The sequence below is a fragment of the Lampris incognitus genome, chromosome 13 (genome assembly GCF_029633865.1).
Source record: "Lampris incognitus isolate fLamInc1 chromosome 13, fLamInc1.hap2, whole genome shotgun sequence".
Classification (NCBI taxonomy): Eukaryota; Metazoa; Chordata; class Actinopteri; order Lampriformes; family Lampridae; genus Lampris; species Lampris incognitus.
Genome location: NC_079223.1, coordinates 40,924,729 through 40,947,666, shown reverse-complemented (window position 1 = coordinate 40,947,666; position 22,938 = coordinate 40,924,729). Strand labels below are relative to the sequence as shown.

The 22,938-nt window shown below is 45.0% G+C and overlaps 1 protein-coding gene across 1 annotated transcript in view; it reads left to right on the top strand.

The window, feature by feature from the left end:
• LOC130122850 (adhesion G protein-coupled receptor A3) overlaps positions 1-22,938 on the top strand; it is a 247,878-nt gene that overhangs the window by 101,683 nt on the left and 123,257 nt on the right. The window contains exons 9-12 of the mRNA XM_056291892.1: positions 3,128-3,347; positions 3,797-3,946; positions 5,273-5,434; positions 5,838-6,071. Coding sequence (XP_056147867.1) covers positions 3,128-3,347; positions 3,797-3,946; positions 5,273-5,434; positions 5,838-6,071 — 766 coding nt within the window. The remainder of the gene's footprint in view (positions 1-3,127; positions 3,348-3,796; positions 3,947-5,272; positions 5,435-5,837; positions 6,072-22,938) is intronic.

Here is a 22,938-nt window from a genome sequence, read left to right as displayed (position 1 = left end):
CCCCCCCCACCACACACACACACATAGGGACAATTTAGTACGGCCAATTCACCTGACCTACATGTCTTTGGACTGTGGGAGGAAACCGGAGCCCCCGGAGAAAACTCACACAGACACGGGGAGAACATGCAAACTCCACACAGAGGACGACCCGGGATGACCCACCAAGGTTGGACTTCCCCGGGGCTCGAACCCAGGACCTTCTTACAGTGAGGCCACTGCGCTAACCACTGCACCACCGTACCGCCCGTATATATATATATCACCATCCATCCATTATGTGACCTGGGCACAAGTCCATGAATACTGGGATGGCATCCAGCGCTTTACCTGTGCCCCCGTCCATAGGGTTAGTGGTTGTGTCAGGAAGGGCAGCCGACATAAAATTTTGCCAAAACAGTATGCAGATTGACAAGACCATACCAGAATGGTCGAGGCCCGGGTTAATAATGGCCACCATTGGTGCTGTGCCCTCACAGGGTACCGATGGAAACTATACAATCTGTTGTGACGACCCCTGAGAAACAGGGACCAAGCTGAAAGAAGAAGAAGATGATGACAGTGGGGATAACGTTTCATTTGCTGTCAGAATACTGAGCAATCTTTTGTGGGTCCCCGAAATGTCAGAAAAATCGTGTGGAGAAATGCGATATATAATGCAACATGCTGTGCATGTGAAAACTCCAAACCTTACTTCCTGATTTGCCGCTATCATTGATAGGCTTCATAAATATTACAAAATACAATGCTACATACAGCTGTTGTGGTGAACGCCACTGTATGCCATATAAAGAAGATGATTCACAGATTGTCCGATCAGATTTTTCTGCACAACTTTGCCGTTGTCTCAGAGACGCACAAAGGATGGCTCATTATCTTGGCTGCTTATGGAGCGTTGTCTCCACAATGGATGCAGTATTTAGAGATTCTGCTGAAAATCATGACCGTTTCCCTTCAAATAGCTTCATTTTCCGGCATGTTCACCAAGTCTCTGTAGCTTATTTGTTTCACGGGTACCAAATTAAATGAACTAATGAGAGGTTAAATGCTAAAGTGCACTGACAGGCCACCCACCATCCCATCCCTCCACAACCACGCACCCTTTGCACTCTCTCCATCACGCCGTCCCTTCATACCTGCCCAATGGTCCCCCCGCCTACCTTGAAACCTTACAGTTGCCCCCCTCAACACAACACCGGCTCTTCCCTGTGGGTGTGTTGTTGTCGTGTATGCTCCATTGTAGCTGCCGTACTTTACAGCCCACTTCCAGCACGGTGAGTGAGGAGCCTTTGTTTCTACCGAGCACAGATGTAATGGGCTGGAAAATGAGCCCCCTCTTTTTTTTTTGATGGGGGAAAATTAGTGCCATTCATTACAAGGCATGGCCCCTGCTGCAAGCCCTTGGTGTGAGAGAGGGGGAGAGAGCGAGAGAGAGAGAGAGAGAGAGAGAGAAAGAGAGAGAGAGAGAGAGAGAGAGAGAGAGAGAGAGAGAGAGAGAGAGAGAGAGAGAGAGAGAGAGAGCTGAAGCAATGGCAGGTTCCTCCCTGACAGGCAGATCAGCAGCCAATCAGCATGGTGATTTTATTTTAGATGCATGTTTTTACAGTGCAAATGTTAAATGAAATAGTTGGGTAGTTGGATAACATTTCTGCTGTATGATTTTCAATTTGCTTTTAGGTGACAATCCAAGCATTTAAAACAACAACAAAAGAAATAATAAAAAAAAATTTCTGATCTTCAACAGTTTAATAGTTTGATAAATGCTTGAAAACACAAAACAGTTGTCTCATATTGTTAGCCAGCCCTACGATGCACTATACTGGAGCATTGACTAAACTAACAAAATTGATGACGATTATTTCAGGTATGTAAAAATAAGGGAATAATTCAACATGGCGGCGTTTCCCAAGACCACAAGAGAAGGTCATGACACTAGTCTCACCCAGCACAAGGAACGGTGTCAGGAGTTTGACTTAGATGGATCAAGACATGTAGAAAAACGTGTGAGAAAGTCAACAAACCAGGCCGCTGGTTGAAGCATGAGAAAAGGGACCTCTCCAACAATTAATCTTCAGATTTGACTAAAGTGCTCTGACAGTTTTACGCCACCGTACAGTCAAAAAAGAGACACCGCTGCTAACTTATAACATCCACACGAAATTAACACCAGTGGGCCAGAATTGAGGGATTGAATGAAATTCAATTTTTTTTTTGAGGATTTTTTTTCATTATAAGAAGACAAACTCGGCTAATAGTGTCGAGTTTAAGCAGGCGGTGTTGCTTTTTTTCCCTTTATCTTTGTAATATCTACAAAGTTATGAGCTCATGTTCAACAGCGGCAAACTGAAACAAGCAAATGGGAAGACTAGAAAGTTGTTACATGGACAAAATTGATTGTGTTTGAAAATAAGTATACCGTATTTCCCGGACTATAAGTCGCTGTTTTTGTCTTCTTTTTTTTGTTTTTGTTTTTGTTTTTTACTCATCTGGCTGGTCCTGCAATTTATATTCCAAAGCGATTTATACAATGTAATTTTGTCAGATGAATACGCTGCATTTCAACTAAGGCCTCTAGATGGCACTGTTTAATCTTTAGACTCAATTGAACATACTATACCGCCATGAAAATGCGACTTATACACCGAAACGACTTGTTTTTTTCTTCTTCGCGGTAATGCTTTACTAAGTGCGACTTATGCTCCGGTGCGACTTGTTTTTTCCTTCTTCGCGGTAATGCTTTACTAAGTGCGACTTATGCTCCGGTGCGACTTGTAATCCGGGAAATACGGTAATTTTGATTGAATGGTATGCCAAAACATTAGAAAACTATTTCTATGCCAAGTTTCTCTATGTCAGGTATGTCAGCGGTATAAGCACAATAGTGCACTCTGAGGTGTCTGGTTATGGGGAATAATGCCCCATTTCCTTTAACTGGACACCTCAGAGTTCATTCTCCCTAACATTAATGATATCCTTTAATCACACAATAAAAATTGGCTGTCATGTCACAAGTGATTCTAGATAGCCATTTATCAAGTCTGGGAATATACAAATGATCCGTTGCTTACCCCAGTATCGCTGTCTGTTTGCTCTTAGTACAAATTACATCAGCGTCTTTTTATGGCAGGTGGCCAAAGACCCTAGCCGGCATATTGGCTTTCCTGCCCTGTGCCCCTGCCACCTTCGGCTCTGCCCCACGCCCCTACGGCAGCACCCCTCATAACCCCATCCGCAGAGAGAAGAAGGCGTGGAGACGTTGCGATAGGGCGGGACGATGGGTGGAAGATGACTACACCCAGTGCCCTTATGCCAGCGAACTGACCCGGGTCCTACATGAGCTCACTCAGGTATAATTATACACGCAGACAAGGGCAGGACTGACCAGGGAAAACACACTAGTGAACAACCATATTCGTGGGTTCGCATCCAAGCTCCACATTTTTCATTGCCGATGAATCAAATCTGAAGGATTTTTTAACAATTTGGCAAGAATTGATAGCTTTACAAAACTAACAGCAGCAAATGGCATCACTCAGGATCCAGTCTTACGTTATTTAAATCTGTTTGGTCAACATGTATGGTGCAAAGTGCTGATTTTCATCAAAGACCTCAAGCAACACATGTAAATTATATAAAAGCTTTTCACATGGGGATCACTCAGGGCACATATTTTAATACCTTACATTTATGAAATGAAACAGTAGTCACTCAGTTGCCAGAAAGACAGGATGATAATAGTGCAAGAGTTCACCTAAAGGCACGGATCAACCTTTTTCCCCTGGTATTTTTTTCCCAGATGACCATTAATACAACCAACGCTCAGCCTCTAGGCCAGCAGTTAGTGGCCTTCACCAGCAGGGCGGCACACTTCACTGATGTTATGGACGTCATCTTTGTCACACACCTGGTAGAGAGGCTAACAAGGCTGGTAGGAAAGCACAGAGAGGTAAAAGCACACATGCATGCACACACACGCACACTCTTGCATTTCTACACTCGTAACCTTTTCAGTGCAGCTCACCAATAAAGTCAAGCAATACAGCTGCAAATATAGGCATGCACGGAAACATGCAGCAGTCATAAACAGATGCACCACAACTAATACATTTTAAGTTGGGCCTCTCATTTTAAACTCCGGGAGCGATCCAATAAAGAAACCCAAACTGGTTCCTTTGGATGGACTGTGTAGTCAAAGACATCGACTACAGTAATATATGAGAGTCTCTTCTCTGGCGGTCGGCTTTCCTGCTTGACTCCAGCTCCGAATGCTAGTCCGGCTGCTAACCACCCTGGATTTAACCGGCACAGCAATCTTCCAACATGCAATTTAGAGGGACTACACTTATTGTTGGTTTCTATTCTTGTTTTGACATCATTTACGCATATGCCCGATCAAAGGCTTCTGAAAACAACAGTTTGCTGTAGCGTTTTGCAGGGGCAGGGAAGAAAGTGCTCCTGAATTTAGAAAGGTGACTGAGCGATGAACACCACTCAGATGGAGGTATCACTGAAATCAGGAGCGGAAAGTTAAAAGAAATCTTGGGCAAAAGGCACAGGGGAACAGTTGCGGCTGACAGGGGCAACGTGGAAAAGCGCTGGCGTTATGGCTTCAAGCCTTCAATCGATTCCAGACAGCTTAATGTTTTACCTCATCCTCTTTCCACTTGCTTACGGCGATGATGGACCTGAATGACAATTATGGTCATGAAGATGCATGTCGTCTTGGCCCAAGCTGTATTTTACCTTAAGTGAACGGCTCTCTTATCCATTGCCAGAAGCCACTGGAGGGTTTTACATACTGCTAAAGGTCGGGCGGCGTGAGGGGAAGCATGGTAAAGCTTTCTCAGTCAAGACAATAGTATCAGTTTTCACGCCGAATTGTCCAATCCCTGGTTATAGGTCACAGAGGGGTGATATTACCAGAAGATAGAGGGTTTAATCTTTCCTAAAACAGCGGTGTTAAGACCGCCCTCACTTGCTCCCCTGAGGAGGAGTCAGTTGAAGAAACAGTGAGAAGTAGGTGTAAATAGCTAACTGTCATCCCAAGGACATGATTACGCCTCAGCCGAGCCGTTAATCTAAATTAAATCTCCCCCATAATGAATGAAGCCACCATTGCTGCCTTCATAATTCCATTCTAAGATTAAGAAAATACTTCTTTTATTCCGGGTATGATTGACGTTGATGATGAGCTTGCCTTAGTGTGTGTGTGTTCTCAATATGATGTTAATGTGAAGAGTTACATGCATGACACCTGTCTCTCTCCACACAGCTGGGGGACTACGTGTCAGACATAGCCAGTAACATGATGCTTGTGGAGGAGCACATCTTGTGGATGGCCCAGAATGAGGCCAGGGCGTGCACACGCATCGTCCAGTGTGTGGAGCGCATCGCTGACCTGGCCCTGACCGGCGATAACCAGGTCATATCCAAGGTACATGGCTGCCGTCAGACGGCGCTCGCATGGCACTGGCACTCGGACATGGCAGAGGTTGATCATCTGCCTAAAATGTCCCCTCACTTCACCTTTTTTTTCTTGCAGCGTGGAATAATGGGCAGTTAATTTGGCCCAAGCAGATAGCTAAAATAAGTCGCCAGTAAAATAAATTGCTTTCCCTCTTTGTTTCCTCTCGCCGCCACTTTCCATTGTTGGTTTGGTTTTTTTTTCCCTTGCTTATGTGGTAGCTCGGCATAAAAGCACTTGCTAAATAACTAGTGTGAAATCAAAAATGCATGCCTCTGCTTTCCCCTCTACTGACACAGCCCCTCCCTTTCCCCCTCATTTCGCCTGTCCCTAAACGCTCCCTTCCTCCCTCCTCCTCCCCATCTCGCCGTAGGTATCTACAAACATAGCTCTGGAAGCCTTCCTCATCCGGCCAGCCAACTTTCTCGGCCTGTCCTGCACGGCGCTCCAGCAGATCCCCTCGCCCTCCATGTCACCCCGGCCCGACAGACACTCCCACCGTGACAAGGACGCGAACGGGGAGCGAGACACCTCCGGGGACTCGTTGCTCAACTTCAAATGCCACACTGTCAACAGCAGCGGCTCACCTGCCAGTCAGCTCAGCAAGGTATGGCAACGGTTAACGAATGACGCCAAACATCTCACGATCAAGTCTTCACCGTCCTTCAGCGATAGCTAATAGATGGAAGAAATAGTCTCTGTTGCCTTTTTAGTCCTGCCCCAACCTATCTATTTATCTATTTATCTGCCTATCTGTCTGTCTGTCTGTCTGTCTGTTGATCTATCTGTCTATCCGTCCATCCATCTTCTTTCTATCTATCTATCTATCTATCTATCTATCTATCTATCTATCTATCTATCTATCTATCTATCTATCTATCTATCTATCTATCTATCTATCTATCTATCTATCTATCTATCTATCTATCTATCTATCTATCTATCTATCTGTCTGTCCATCAATCCATCCTGTCTAGCTATCTATCTGTCTGTCGCTTATCTGTATCTATCTATCCATCCATGAATGTCTGCCCGGTGTCTGTTTATCTGTCTATCTGCCTGTCTGTTCATCCATCTGTCTCTATCAGTGTATTTATTGGTTTGTTTGGTTTTTGTTTTTTTGTTGTTGAGGAAATTGACCACACCAGACAAGAGATTGAGAGAGATAGAGAGAAAGAGAGCTTCAAATGAATGGAAGGAGGTAGCAAGAGAGGTTAAAAAAAAAACAAAAAAAAAACTGCTTACTCAAACACCACACAGGTTCAAGATGCATGTGAAAAGCACTGTGCCGTGCCCTTAGTCTGTTGTTATCTATTTGTCTCAGAGTGACACCTTGTTTGGGTGCTTTTGCCAGTCGTACATCAAGCCGTGATAGGTTGGGCCATGGAGGGGGCAGGGTCTGGGGATGGGATGGCGATCTGGGAGTCAGTAAATGTAGGACACTCCCCTGTGATGGATACATCGGCCTTGTATCCCTGTCACTTTAAATCAGCTGCAGCCGAGGCACGGCTGCAGCCGAGGCTCTCCCAAATGACAAATACCACCTCCACAGACAAGACACACTCTACATAAGCAGACGGCAGGGACGCACAAAAAAAAAAACATTCAGCTCCCCTGGCACTGAAGCGGCACAGTTCTACAATATTTTAACAGCTTATACCCTTTAGCTATTCAGTCTCCTGAAAGTGTGTCTGCGTGCATCACCGTTCCTGCTCGTATGCGTACAATTGTGTGTACTCGGCAGTGTGTAGCAAAGATGGGGGAGGTGATTTCGTGCTCATCTGTATGCTTATAAAGTTTGCATCCTCTTCCTCTGCAGTGAGACGGCGTCACGTCTTCGTGGCTCGTCAGTAATTACAGCACTTAGCCAGGTTGTAGCTCCAGGCTGTGTGTGTATGTGTGTGTGTGTGTGTGTGTGTGGTATGTGCATTACATGGAGCTGAGCTGAGCTACCTGGACCATGGGGAGGAGAGTCACTGCACTGCCCCAATATTAAAAAAAAAAAACACTCACACGGCATATTTATTAAAGACCACCTCCCGATGGGCTTCAGATGGACCTTATTAAGGTGGGCAGCAAACATGGTGAAAACACAGGGTTTGGGGTGTGTATACTGAGAACACACTCCTGCAGAGCAGTGGATGGTTCTGTCAGACTTCCCTGCACGCGCATGTCGAGTCTTGCAAAAAGCGAGGGTGTCGATTGCCATGTGCCTAAGAGGGGACATTTAGCGGACCACAAGCTCTCCATAGCATTTGGCTTTTCGAACCGAGTAAATATGGGAGTAAATATGGGCGGGTATGGTGATGCCAGAGGGCTGTTTAAGCTTCTAATTATGCCCGGTTTCATATACGTAGTAGCTTGTGTGTAATACTGCAGTCGCCTTGGAGAGGTTCATATTTCGGCAAATAAACTCCTTTCTCCTCTAAATAACTGGCCTGAACGAGGACACGGTGTCATAGATCATGCAAAACACAACTGTTGTCTGACTTCGCCGAGAGCAGAACGATACAGCATAATTGTCTTGAATTTGTAATCGGAAGTAGGTCTAGTATTGACCGCACGGTTTCAATCGAGTGACTAATGTTGCACATTAATTACATGATATCCTGATTGGACAGGAAGTATTTACAATGTAAAGCAGATGCTTTGGCACCAGTTCAGCAGAGCTAAAGTTTGCTCATGTGAATCTTTTTTTTTTCCTTTTTTTGTTTTTTTAGCTAACCCAACAACCCAGAAAAGCAAAGTGATGCGTAAGAAACACTTAAAAACGTATATCAAATGAGCACATTAGATGTGATGGAGCACGTCTCGCTCGTCTCCTGCTCATTTATGTTTCTGCTCAACGTGAGAGTAAACAAGCGTCGGTTCATGTGGGCGAGCGAGGAGTTGGTTCATGAGGTGCTTTGCATCTAAAAAAAAACAACAATGATGAACTGCTGAGTAAATTAACACTGAAAATGTATTCTGTGCGTGCCGCCATTGTACTGAACTCTTATTCTGCTTGCGAGTTCATTTTTTATTTTTACAACTCAACAACTGTTGCTCGACAAAAATTGAGTTTTTCTCCACAGAAAAAAGGGCCACTTGTCTTCTCTCCAGTGTTGCATACCTGCGGTGTTTCCTCGTGTCACAGACACCTTTATATTCTGCTGTGCAGTTGGACTGGATTGCCAGTTTGAATGCCAGAACCGCTACATGGATTAGCGGTTTGACAACAGAGCTCTTCCCCAAACCAACAATTGTAGATGTTAATGCCAACTTTTATTTCCGTCCAGCCGTGTTTGTGAATAAAATGTTGAGAGGCCAAGCATGGATTAACGCTTTAAGTGGGTCCTAAACTTGAAATATAACATATGAACTATGTGAGTTAGATAGCTAGTAGATGTCTTTATGCATGCTCAGTAATCCAGGTACGAAAATCACAGAAAGTTGAATCAGTTCATGTGGACACAACGTTTATTGAGAGAAACGTGTCATCACTCAGCTAAGGGCCCAGACACACCAGGCCGACGTCTGTGACCCGGCACTAGTCGGACCCCTGTTGGCAGGTTTTCAGCCGATTCAGCGTGTTGAATCGGCGGAGCCTGTCGGTGAAAGAGATCACTGATTGGCTGTTCAGCTTAGCGAATCAGTACAGAACGTATACATGCTAGTTGGCCGTCGGCTGTAGTCTTTGCGGTGTGTTCAAGTGCTACTTTGTGACCCAGACGTCAGGCAACGTGAGGCGACGAAACAGTCAGCCTTCGTCACCGCTAGTCGGTTTGGTGTGTCTGGGCCCTAAGTGACATCTTCAGTCTCAACTGACCGCAGGTATCCCCGCCCTTATAAACAATACAGTGGCATAATGACCAGAATCAACGATCAGTTTCATATGCAAATTGCTGTGATCGTTAACTAGAATTACAAAGGCCATGTTTACTGTTCACAGAAGATTTGGGAATGTTTGCAATCACAGCATTGTAAGATGGTGACAGATGTACTCTTAGCCCCCCCTCCCCTCAAACCAGAGCAGCGTTCCTCCCTGTGAAGGATGTGCACATCCTCATCCTTGAAAGAGTGGCCACTGGCCTGTAGATGGGTGTAGACTGTGGCGTCCCGGCCTGACGTGTTAGCTCTTCTGTGCTGCTTTTTTTTTTACTACTTTTCTTAATTCCCGTGGGGCAATTCTTTCTCTGCATTTAACCCATCCTAGCTGTGTAGCTAGGAGCAGTGGGCAGCCACCGTGCTGCCTCCAGAGACCAACTCCAGTTTGTCTTGCCATGCCTTGGTCAGGGGCACAGACAGTAGTATTAACCCTAGCATGCATGTCTTTTTGATGGTGGGGGAAACTGGAGTACCCGGAGAAAACCCACCGCAGACACGGGGAGAACATGCAAATTCCACACAGAGGACAACCTGGGAAGACCCCCAAGGTTGGACAACCCCAGGGTTCGAACCAGGACCTTCTTGCTGTGAGGCGACAGCGCTAACCACTGGGCCACTGTGGTGCCCAGTTGTGCCATCCTCTTGGCCAGCATCTGTTTGGTTTCTGTTTGGTGATGGCAATGCTCCTGGCACTTAACAGCGTACACTATATTGATCTGTTTGTGCCGGGGGGACCCGATCCTTGGGGTGCACGAATTTCTGGTGCAGCGTGTTTTGGGGTGTGAAAGCAACTGAGACTAATAGCTAGTAGATGTGATCATATAATCCTAATAGGTTATATGATTTTGTGATGATATTGAGCTGGCTTGTGTAAGCCTTTTCTTCAAATTTTAAGCAAACTATTGCGAGGTCACTAAAATATAAATCTGGTGTGTTTTCTTTAGCAGGCGTTGATTTGATATCGCAAAATATGCATTGAAATAGATTAATTGAAATGTTGGGGTAATCTCAGTATTGGGCTGCTGAAGAATAGGATGACAGCATCTCTCCCTTTTCGTTATTGTTATTTAACGGGGTATACTGACTAATAACACAATTACCCCCCTCATTTACTGAAGGTTTGTGGTAAAAGGAGACAAATCTAATTTACTAATACCAGCTCATGCTTTTGCACATGGTTTTGGACTGCAAAACGTGTCACACTTTTGACCCAATTATTGTGGATTTTCAGGCGTGTCAGCTAATAAGGCAGAGAGCTGATGGAGGAGATAACGCAAATAATCATAATTGCACGCTGTGTCTGATTTACTCAAGGAAAACGAATGTCACCCTGAATTGGATACAGTGCTCATTGCCCAGCAAAAGCATGTGTTATTTTAGGCACAAACATGGCTGCTGCTTTTATTTTGAACGGAGAGGAAGAACAAGGCAGTAGAGAGGGTTTCATGCACGTTACCTTATTTGAGATGTCTGAAGATCAGATGAAGTACAGGTATATTTTGCCAAACCGTGCTAATCTTTCTCTTCTGGAGGAAATAAAAGGTGAATTTTAGCCACACACCAAAGGAACCATGTGATAACGGCACCATCCAAAATTTGGCAACCCTATATCTTCCAGCCTCAGGGTCTTTTTCTGTGCACAGTGGGATGTACGGCAGGGATGTCATGCTTCCTGACAGAGTTCTGGGTGTAAATAGCACCTGCGGTCTTCTAATTGGCAAATTGTGGTGGAGCTCATTGTCAGCTGACAGTAAATCACTTGCACAACTGGCAGTGGTTACACCAGTTACCTTTTTTGGCCACACTATTACTTTGTGTATGTCATAGTAAATCTGGTGATATATTGGCGCGGGCTAAAAGAAGGGAACCCATTAGCTCTAATTCCACTGTTGTCCATTGCTGTAGTGCTCTGTACAGCCAAAGTACATCCACATATTTAGGAAGTGTTCTAAGTATTAGTTTTCAAATAGTGTAGGGACTTACAATACCTGCTCGGATGGTGCTACTACATGTGTTTCTAAAGCTACAGTCTTCACTGCGATGCCCAGATATGTGATTCTTGATCCATTTGTATTCGGTTAAATGCATAGGGATGAAAACAGATTGCCTCTGACTACTCTCAATGCTTCCATTTTCCAATTTAGTCTTTGATTAAGCCACAATAATGAATTTCCCTATCTGTTCAGATGGATTCTGGTGGGTTATGAAGCTGCAATTTAAAAAAAAAGGAAAAAAAAAACGTTGAATAATGCTAACGGTTTCTAGATGACATAATTTGAAATCAGTATTCCCATGTGATCATGACGTGAGTTTCCCTTAAAGTTGAAAAATGAAAGCCGGGCAAGGTAATGACTCTAGCCCCCTCCGTGTTAGCAGTACTGCTGTTAACATTGTACTGCAGTGATGTATTCTGGTCACCGCAGAGGTTCCCAATACAGAGAGAGTCAAAGTGTGGGGCGCATTGTAAAAATATCCAATTCACATACACTCAGCCGGTACAGCACGATGTTGTGTTGCTGTAAAGCCCCCTGAGGCAAATTTGTAATTTGTGATATTGGGCTATCCAAATAAAATCGACTTGACTGAGTGACCCAACAATAAAGCTGGTGCTCTCCTAATTTCTTCCTACTCTCCACTGTCTTTTAGCCCCCCGCTTGCTTTCTCTCTCTCATGCTGTCTTACTTGCATTTGGGTAAGCAAGCTACAGACATCAAGGGACATATGGGAAGGACCCCAATTACTTTTGGTGGTGCTCTATCGTGCTGCAGGGGCCCTAATGCTGTTCTCATTGTTACAGAAATAAAGTGACTTTGTTCACATTGAAGTGGCTGCTTGGTCAGATTTTCGAGCCTTTTGTGCCTGTTTCTGTGGTTCGTAGTGTATGTCCCATTCCCCACCATGTGTTTGGTGTGGATCAGCCAGGTCCTAAACCTTAAAAACCCTCAGTATGAGAGTGTGCACCCTTACTGCAAGGCCTCTGATTTGCATTTGAAATCAGAGGTAGACAGAGAACTCACAACCTGCGCTTAAGTAAAAGTACGATTACTTCATGGAAATCTAGTCAAGTACAAATGGAAGTAGCCTTCACTAGGACTATTTCCCCCCCTTTTTCTCCCCAATTGTGTCCGGCCAATGACCCCACTCTTCTGAGCCATCCCCGTTGCTGCTCCACCCCCTCACCGATCCGGGGAGGGCTGCAGACTACCACACGCCTCTTCCGATACATGTGGAGTTGCCAGCCGCTTCTTTTCATCTGACAGTGAGGAGTTTCACCAGGGGGGCGTAACGTGTGGGAGTATCACGCTATTCCCCCCAGTTCCCCCTCCCCCCTGAACAGGCACCCCGACTGACCAGAGGAGATGCTAGTGCAGCGACCAGGACACATACCCACATCTGGCTTCCCACCTGCAGACACGGCCAATTATGTCTGTAGGGATGCCCGACCAAGCCGGAGGTAACACGGGGATTCGAACCAGCGATCCCCGTGTTGGTAGGCGACAGAATAGACCGCTACGGCTATTTTAGTTAGAGTATGAAAGCATCTTGTACAAAAATGACTCCAGGTCTGGTTACATTTTAATTTTCTTTCAAATCGACCGTTATGATTTTAGTATTTAAAGTTAACGTCATGGTATCAACCAACAGTATGCCTGAAAATGAGCAAAGTTTGTCAAAATTTTAACAATAACAACAAATTCAAATAAAATTTCCATCATTGATGCATGGATATATAATCTTAAATGCACATGCTTTATTTTGTTAAACCGAGAATATTATTAAGACTCAGTGAACTCTCCGGGTAAACATTATTCTTCATGCATGTACCTTTAAAAAAGAAACCACATCTATTGTTGGCAGCAGCTAAGAGGGACTCTGTTCAAGGTGAAATAGTTGAAAGCATCAAGCAAAGTACGCTAGCGGTGGTGCTCGTATAGGGAACATGTTCTCGCCGACGCCAACATGATGTGCCATCTGTTAAATAGCAGCACATTCGGCAGGTGATCACAGTATAGAGGAAAAGACACTGCGTATAGTGTTTGGGTGGCTGAAAACAATGGGATGATGTCAAAGAAGGTTGAATCAGTTCGTCTGGACACAATGTTTATTGACAGGTACGTTTCATCACCCATCTAAGTGACCTCTTCAGTCTAAGCTGACTGCAGGTATCCCCACCCTTATAAACAATACAGTTGCAGAACGACCGAAACCAACGACCAGTTTCATATGCAAATATGGGCGTGACCATTAACTACAGTTTCAATGGCCATGTGTACAATTCAAGTCAAGTCAATTTTATTTGTATAGGCCAATATCACAGATTACAAATTTGCCACAAGGGGCTTTACATCAGCACAACATCCTGTCCTTAGGCCCTCTCATCAGATAAGGAACAACTCCCTAAAAAAAACCTTTAAACAGGAAGAAAAAATAGGAAGAAACCTCAGGGAGAGCAACAGAGGAGGGATCTCTCTCCCAAGACGGACACCATGCAATGGCTGTTGTGTGTGCACAATTTACAGAATACAACATTGAAAGAGAATAACAGAATTATAATGGAATTATAAGACATATGAAGAATATGATGAGGAGGATGCCAAGCAGTGTCCAGACACCACCGGAACTGCCCAGGACCCAAGCCACGCGACCAGCATCACCATGTAAAGATAAAAAAAGGATAAAAAATATTATATGGATTTATAAGATGTATAAAAAGAAAACGTGATGAGGGGAATGGCAAGCAGTGTCCAGGTGGCGACCACCGTCACCACGGAGACCTGGGAGGAGGACCGACTGCACTATTCACAGAGGATTTGGGAATGTTTGCAATCACAGCATTGTAAGATGGTGACAGATGTACTCTAAACCCCCCCCCCCCCCCCATGGTTCAGGGATGGTCGTTCCCTCTGCACATAGATGGCCTCTTTGACTCCCCGTTCAAACCAGCGTTCCTCCCTATCAAGGATGTGTACATCCTCATCCTTGAAAGACCGGCCACTGGCCTGTAGATGAATGTAGACTGCAGAGTCTGAATGAAACTGGTCATCGGTTTTGGTGGTTATGCCACTGTATTGTTTATAAGGGTGGGCATACCTGCAGTCAGCTGAGACTGAAGAGGTCACTTAGATGAGTGATGAGACGTATCTGTCAATAAATGTCGAGTCCAGATGAACTGATTCAACTTTCTTTGATTTTCTTACCTGAGGTTTATTGAGCATGCATAAAGACACTGGGATGATATGATTGTTAAACCTCTTATTATTCAAGCCGAGCCTAATTTTTATCGGTGGCTCTGTGGTGACTCCCTGCACATTGTCTGCACTCAAAAAAGTCCAACAAACAAGAGCCGACTTCTACGAATGCTCATGTAAATATTGGAGACTATGGGATGAATCTTTCACCAGTTCTTTATGGTCTGAAGCCACCACTTGTTCTTGGTTATTCCTGCACCCTATTTACACTGCTTGGCTGTGACGCGTGTCTTGGCAATACTGAAAAGCTTGCTCTGCAGATAGGGAGTGAAAAGACACAAAAAAGTACCCCATTAGAGCTTTTCCCCTCAAATAGCTGCAAATAAAATAGGAATTCAATGAAACACTGATAAGTACGCTATTAAATATCCTCACTATACTCACAGCTAATGGTGTCTGAGAGGAAGAGAAAATAGTCACGGATGACTTACTGCAGCCTGTTAACCTAAGTTGGAAGTTTAAGCTCATATGCAGAAATCTTTACTTCCCTTCGAAATCAAAGCAGACATTTAAGACTGCGGCTTTTATTTTATCAGCTAGTATGGATGACGGCGATCAACAGGAACGATAATAAAAGTTTTGTTTTCCACAAGTCTGACTGCATTCACGGTAGCAGTTAGTTGCCTGCAAATCATGCAAATGTTTCCATGCGACCAGATACAAGGCAGAAATAGTGTGTTGCTGGTTACACACTTCTGTCTCAGGAAGGATGCTAAGAAATGGAAGACCAAAATTAAATAAAGCTGAGCAAAACTACATAAAAGTGAGTAAAATTATTCTTCTAGACTAGATGTAATGCTGGCATATTCTTTGTTATAATAATAATCATCATCATCATCATCATCATCATCATATCACCATCACATCATCAAAGATGGAACAGACCCAAAACGCAGAATCTGTGGAATGTACGAAGAAACCATCGACCACGTTGTCTCAGGCTGCCCGGAACTGGCAAAGACTGAGTACATATACAGGCACAACAAGGCAGCAGCATACCTGCACTGGAAGATCTGCAGGAGTCACAAGATCAAGATGACTGAGAAGTGGTACGAACATCAGCCAGAAACGGTCACTGAGAACAATGACGTCACCATCCTCTGGGACATGCCCATCCACACTGACAGAGAGATGACAGCCAACAAGCCCGACGTCGTTATCAGGGACTTGAAGCAAAAGAGGTGCATGCTCATCGACATGGCAGTACCATCTGATAAAAACACCTCAGTGAAAAGTCACAGAGAAGCTGACCAAGTACAAAGACCTGGAGATTGAAATCAACAGGATGTGGGGAATGAAGCCCAAAACAACACCAGTGGTCATCGGAGCTCTAGGACTCATGAGGAAGGGAATGGGGAAGCTCACCAACCGTATCCCAGGCAACATCAACATCCATGCAGTCCAGAAGATCGCCCTACTCGGAACAGCCCACATATTACGACGAGTACTGTCAATCAAGGGAAATCTGCCCTATAGTGCCTCAGGTCCATAGTTTGGACCCGGCTCTACAGGATGTAAAATAGGAAACACGAAAGATAATAATAATAATAATAATAATCTTATCTTTTATGGCTTTTTTTTTACCTTGTCTTTGTCTGTTATGGACCCTGAGTCTGCAATAAAGTTTTGAGATGAGTTGAGAATAATAATAATAATAATAATAATAATAATACACTTTTTTAGAGTAGACTTTTCTGAACAATGTCACAAGGTGTCTTACACAACAGGATAAAATTATGCACATAGTCAAGATAAAACAACAAAATACCATAAAAATATAGGACATAAGCGGCACAGTGGTGCAGTGGTTAGCGCAGTCGCCTCACAGCAAGAAGGTCCTGGGTTCGAGCCCCAGGGTAGTCCAACCTTGGGGGTCGTCCCGGGTCATCCTCTGTGTGGAGTTTGCATGTTCTCCCCTTGTCTGTGTGGGTTTCCTCCAGGGGCTCCGGTTTCCTCCCACAGTCCAAAGACATGTAGGTCAGGTGAATTGGCCGTACTAAATTGTCCCTAGGTGTGTGTGTGTGTGTGTGTGTGTGTGTGTGTGTGTGTGTGTGTGTGTGTGTGTGTGTGTGTGCACATGTGTGTGTGTGCACATGTGTGTGTGGGCACTGTGTGATGGTCTGGCGGCCTGTCCAGGGTGTCTCCCCGCCTGCCGCCCAATGACTGCTGGGATAGGCTCCAGCGTCCCCGCAACCCTGAGAGCAGGATAAGCGGTTTGGATAATGGATGGGTGGATGGATATAGGACATAATGCCAGAGCCGCTCCACAGAACAAGGTAAAACACGGTCAGGATAAATTCATAAGAGCATAATTGAAACGAAGAGAATTAGAGCTGATAAAACAAGGATTATGATGCAAAATTTAAAATAAGGTGATGAAAGATAAAAATAAGGTGATGAAAGATAAAAATGAGGTGATGAAAGATAAAATATAAAGAATTCAAAGTGTATATATATATATATATATATATATATATATATATACTTTTTACATTGGGAATGCTTTTGATTAAAAGTACTGTCTTTACAACCCCATATAGTAAGAATTCAGTAGATATGAAGCAAGGCACAAGTAATGGAGTAGCTGCATTCATGTGGAAAGGAAGGCCGTCTTCGTGGTGTCGGATAATGTGTGCGTGTCAAATGCTTGTTTATGGACTGACAATTCCCAAAATGTAATTCAGGAACACAAAACTGAATACGTATAATGCACCGGTATGCACACACGCACACACACACACACACACACACACACACACACACACACACACACACACACACACACACACACACACACTCCCCGATGACTCATCAGTCAGCGGTGTTCAGCGAACAGCACCTCATGAAGGTTACTATAGACCCACAGCACCAGAGCTTGTTAGTAGAGAGAGAGAGAGAGAGACAGAGAGAAAGAGAGAGAGAGAACAAGAGAAAGAGACAGACAGAGAACGAGAGAGAGAGACACAGAGAGAGAGCACGAGAGGGAGAGACAGAGTGAGAGAGACAGAGAGAAAGAGAGAGAACAAGAGAGAGAGACAGACAGAGAGAACGAGAGAGAGACACAGAGAGAGAACGAGAGAGAGAGAGAGAGACAGAGAGAGAGAGCACGAGAGGGAGAGACAGAGTGAGAGAGACAGAGAGAAAGAGAGAGAGAGAACAAGAGAGAGAGACAGCCAGAGAGAACGAGAGAGAGAGAGAGAAAGAGAGCGAGAGACAGACAGACGGATGGACAGACAGACAGACAGACGGACAGAGAGAGAGAGACACAGAGAGCACAAGAGGGAGAGACAGAGTGAGAGAGACAGAGAGAAAGAGAGACAGAACAAGAGAGAGAGACAGACAGAGAGAACGAGAGAGAGAGAGAGAAAGAGAGCGAGAGACAGACAGACGGATGGACAGACAGACAGACAGACGGACAGAGAGAGAGAGGCTGGAAAGGGCTACATCTAGTGAGATCTGTGGTCCTCACCTACTAGTTGATTCTCATACAAAGCACATACTTTTTCGATCGTTGCTGGGATTTATTTTCTTCATACTTTTGTAAATATTTGTCCGGACTGTCAGTCTGCTAAGTGGCAGGAATAATCAGCTTTGTGATGATAATAGGTACCAGGGGTTGCTGAAGCACAAAGGGTCGAGTCCCCGTTCGCTCATATTAGCTTCTCTTGCAAACAACAGCTGCTGGTGCCTGTGTCTCATTAACAACAATTATGACTCACCGAATTTTTTGAATCCCAAGAATGGGCTGTAAAGGGAAATACTGCGGTTAATAATCTGCACGTCCAGAACGTGCCGGTGGTCTTTCTCCTTTTTTTTTTTTTTTTTTTTAAACTGACTGCTTCAGTGCAATTCATTTTGACTGGGAAATCGACGTTCTCCTGCCAAGAGAGCCGGTCTATATCGCCCACATGTCATGTACCCGTAAGCAGTATTACCGGAGAATTTCTCAATGGCGGAGATTAGAAAACAAACATGTCAGCCAATCAGCTTTGTTGTTCTTCCTCCATCCACTGATGGAGGACGTAAGCCAGCTCGCTGCAGCGAAACAGACACCATGGGAAAGTGTTGGGTATGCTATGCAGATGCCGCCGCTATAAATAACACATGGAAATGAGGTTGAAAATCACTGAAATTTCCCTTTTAATAGCGATTAAAAGGGTAGGCCCGTAAAGATCCTCGGGGGCCGTATGAATTTGGGCCGTTTTCCCAGCTGTTCCTGCTGTCTTGCGGTAAGTGACTACATGCCTGCCCTGCCCTTTGCGTTGCTCTGGCAGAGGATCAGGACCATTTACTGCTGCTCTGGGTCCAACTTGACTGATGCACACAGCATATGGTTCTACTGTGCCAACACATTGCCAAATAACGACGGACCTGTAACATCAGCAGCTTACATAATGTACACTGTTGCAAGTGCACGGCGCCCGGGAAATATAATGCACCTGTCTTAGAAGTCTTCATTTTCTAATTGTTGTGCTGTCTTACTGAGGTCAAGCAAACCTTTTTCTGGTCTCTTAGGTGGTCTGAGATAGAGAGAGAAGAAGGAAGGCCTCTGGGTAGCGTGGTGGTCTATTCTATGGCCTACCAATACGTGGATCGCTGGTTCGAATCCCCGTGTTACCTCCGGCTTGTGTCCTGGTTGCTGCACTAGCGCCTCCTCTGGTCAGTCGGGGAGCCTGTTCAGGGGGGAGGGGGAACTGGGGGGAATAGCGTGATCCTCCCATGCGCTACGTCCCCCTGGCAAAACTCCTCACTGTCAGGTGAAAAGAAGTAGCTGAAGACTCCACATGCATCGGAGGAGGCACGTGGTAGTCTGCAGCCCTCCCCGGATCGGCAGAGGGGGTGGAGCAGCGACTGGGACGGCTTAAAAGAGTGGGGTAATTGACCAAGTACAATGGGGGAGAAAAAAGGGGGGGGGTCAAAAACGAAAAGAAATAAGCCAGGTTATCAAACATGGGTGGCACGGTGGTCCAGTGGTCAGCACTGTTGCCTCGCAGCAACAAGGTCCTGGGTTCAAACCCCAGGCCATCCCAGGTCCTTTCTGTGTGGAGTTTGCATGTTCTGCCCGTGTCTGCGTGGGTTTCCTCCGTGTGCTCAAGTTTAAAGACATGCATGTTAGGGTTAATACTCCTGTCTTTGCCCACGAGCAAGGCAATGACTAGAATAACTGGAGTTGGTCCCCGGGTGCTGCAGCTTCCCACTGCTGCTATACAATACGATGGGTTACGTGCAGAGTGAATTTCATTGTATGTGTGTACAAATGACAAATAAAGTGTATTTTATTCTATTCTTCTATTCGAAACATGCCAGATGAACGCACTTTCTCTTCAGATATTTTTCTACGGGTATTAATGAAGAAATAGATTAAAAAATACAACCTAAAATCCATTTTCCATAGATTTATATAAACCTTTGGAAGAAGGACAATTTTTCCCTTTTAACTCCAAAACTGCACTGACTTCATCTTTATTCTTCCCACAAATATACAAGATTAATGATACAGACTTTCTGTTTCTCAAAAATTAGAAGACAATTCTGCAAAAAGCCATTCACCCATCCACTATCCAAGCCACTTATCCGAATTTGGGTGGCAGGATGCTGGAGCCTATCCCAAAATCAATAAATCAGCCAATCAATCGATCAATCAATCAATCTACAAAAATCGATCTGCAAAAATGACTCAGACAAATATATATCCAGTGAATATATAGATACATTGACAGACTTATCTGATTTATTTATGTATTATAGATACATTTAATTCAAATTTTACACATACATTCAGTTGTCTCCGATTCTGTTTGTGGTATTCATGGACAGGATCTCAAGGTGCAGCCAAGGTGAGGAGTGTTTCCGTTTTGGGAACCTCAAAATTGCATCTCTGGTCTTCGCAGATGATGTGGGTTTTGTTGGCTTCATCAGAGCGTGACCTCCGGCGCGCACTGGGGCGGTTTGCAGCTGAGTGTGAAATGGCCGGGATGAGAGTCAGCACCTCCAAGTCTGAGGCCATGGTTCTCTACCAGAAAATGGTTGATTGCTCCCTCCAGGTTGGGGATGAGTTGTTGCCTTAAGTGAAGGAGTTCAAGTATCTCGGGGTCTTGTTCACGAGTGAGGGTAGGATGGAGCGGGAGATTGGCAGGCGGATTGGTGCAGCATCAGCAGTAATGCGGATGTTGTACCAAACTGTTGTGGTGAAGAGGGAGCTGAGCCGGAAGGCAAAGCTCTCAATTTACCAGCCAATCTTCGTTCTAACCCTCACCTCGGCTGAAATGAGTTTCCTCCGTAGGGTGTCTGGGCTCAGCCTTAGAGATAGGCTGAGGAGCTCAGACATCCAGAGGGAGCTCGGAGTAGAGCCGCTACTGCTTCGTGTCGAAAGGAGCCACTTGAGGTGGTTTGGGCATCTGATGAGGATGCCTCCTGGGCACCTTCCTTTGGAGGTTTTCCAGGAACATCCAACGGGAAAGAGACCCCAGGGTAGACCCAAAACTCGCTGGAGGGACTACATGTCCAATCTGGCCTGAGAACGCCTTGGGATCCCCCAGGAGGAGCTGGAGGGCGTTGCTGTGGAGAGGGCATCTGGAGGGCCCTACTTAGCTTGCTGCCACCGCGACCCGACCCCGGAGAAGCGGCTGATGAGATGAGATGAGATGAGATGAGATGAGATGACAATCAATAGTGATTAAACATATTGCATCAGTTGTCCAGTTCCCCTCCTGAACTGCTTGGAAAGACAGAACATTTAATATTTGAGTATTTTCCTACATAATACACACACAGTGCACATTTCAAGTACATTCAGGTTATTAAAATCAATCCAACGTATATGCTTGACAATGGAATAGCTCTGCAATGCATTAAGAAGAAAAAAATGCCTGCGTCCAAGCTGTTCCTTGAGGGTTTGTTGTTGGGTTTTTTTTTTTTTTTTGCAAAATAGCAATATAAACAAACTAAAAATATTTTCTATGGCTCATCACAATTTCTCTTAGTGCATCATTGGTTTTCATTTGTATTTTCGCAAAATAACCCAAGTAAACAAACTAAAAGATGTCTTTATAAAAAGCTCTTATCCGTTCCACTTAGCACAGCGTCGTAGTAAAACTAGAGCACTCAAAATGAATAATAAAACGTTCCCCGTCCCATCAAATAAAAATCACATTTCCGTTTAGTGCAGCGTTATAGTAAAACTAGGATAGGCTACTTCAAACGAGCAACAGCATTCTCGATTCCACTTTAAAAGTGTTGAAACAACATGAATATTCAACAAAGATCCTCCACCACGGTGATGGACTGGTCATCCAGTGAGTCCCCTCCCTGTGACGTCCTCGCCCTCGTGGCTGTCTCCAGGAGGTTTCTGTCTCCTTCTAAAAGCATCCTGCAGGGTTTGTTGCCTCGGTGCAGCCTTCCCCTGAGTCACCTGAGGGAACTCATTGTATTCTGTCGAGTGTTTATTTTTTGGGCGCCGTATCAAATCGGGGGTGTTTCTACCGCCCCCGCTCTTATCGCAGACGTTACAAGTGGATGCTGGGCTGCTTTTGCTTTTCAATTTAAGACATTTCCACACTGCAGACGTTTTAGCCGCAGGTAGGCCTGAGCACCCTGCCAAAAACTGTGCTCTCTGTTTACAGCACCTGTGTGACAGCTGATGTAACACAAAGGATCGGGTGGAGGTTTGTGCTCAATACAGCCGATATGGATCAGTTAAAGCATGTCTTGATCAGCCCCCCGATACCGATCCTTGAGATCCTATCGAACATCGAGGGCTGTGTCCAGGATGTTAATGGAAGCCACTTTATTCTGTCATTCTATTCTTACAATGGACGTGTTCTCTGCATTTAACCCATCCTAGTGTGTAGGAGCAGTGGGCAGCTGCAGCACCCGGGGACCAACTCCACTTCCTCTTTCCATTGCCTCAGTCAGGGGCACAGACAGGCGTATTAACCCTAGCATGCATGTCGTTGGACTGTGGGAGGAAACCGGAGCACCCGGAGGAAACCCACGCAGACACGGGGAGAACATGCAAACTCCGCACAGAGGACGACCTGGGATGACCCCAAGGTTGGCCTACCCTGGGGTTCGAACCCAGGACCTTCTTGCCGTGACTGAATTGTATGGAATTGGTGTATTCAGTATGACTGAACTGGTGGAGTTTAGTGTGCAGTGCGTTTGTCTACTCACTAATACGAACACAACTATTTGTCGTGTACATGTACTGTGAGTAGGGACTTAAGAACCCAAGCATGAACACTTATTTACAGTTGCTAACGTTCTTGCTGACTTACTCGCTGATTTGCATCCGATGCCGGGCCTCAGACGCCGTGTAGTTCCATATGCCTCCCCTGCGCCTAATTGGCGAGGGTGACA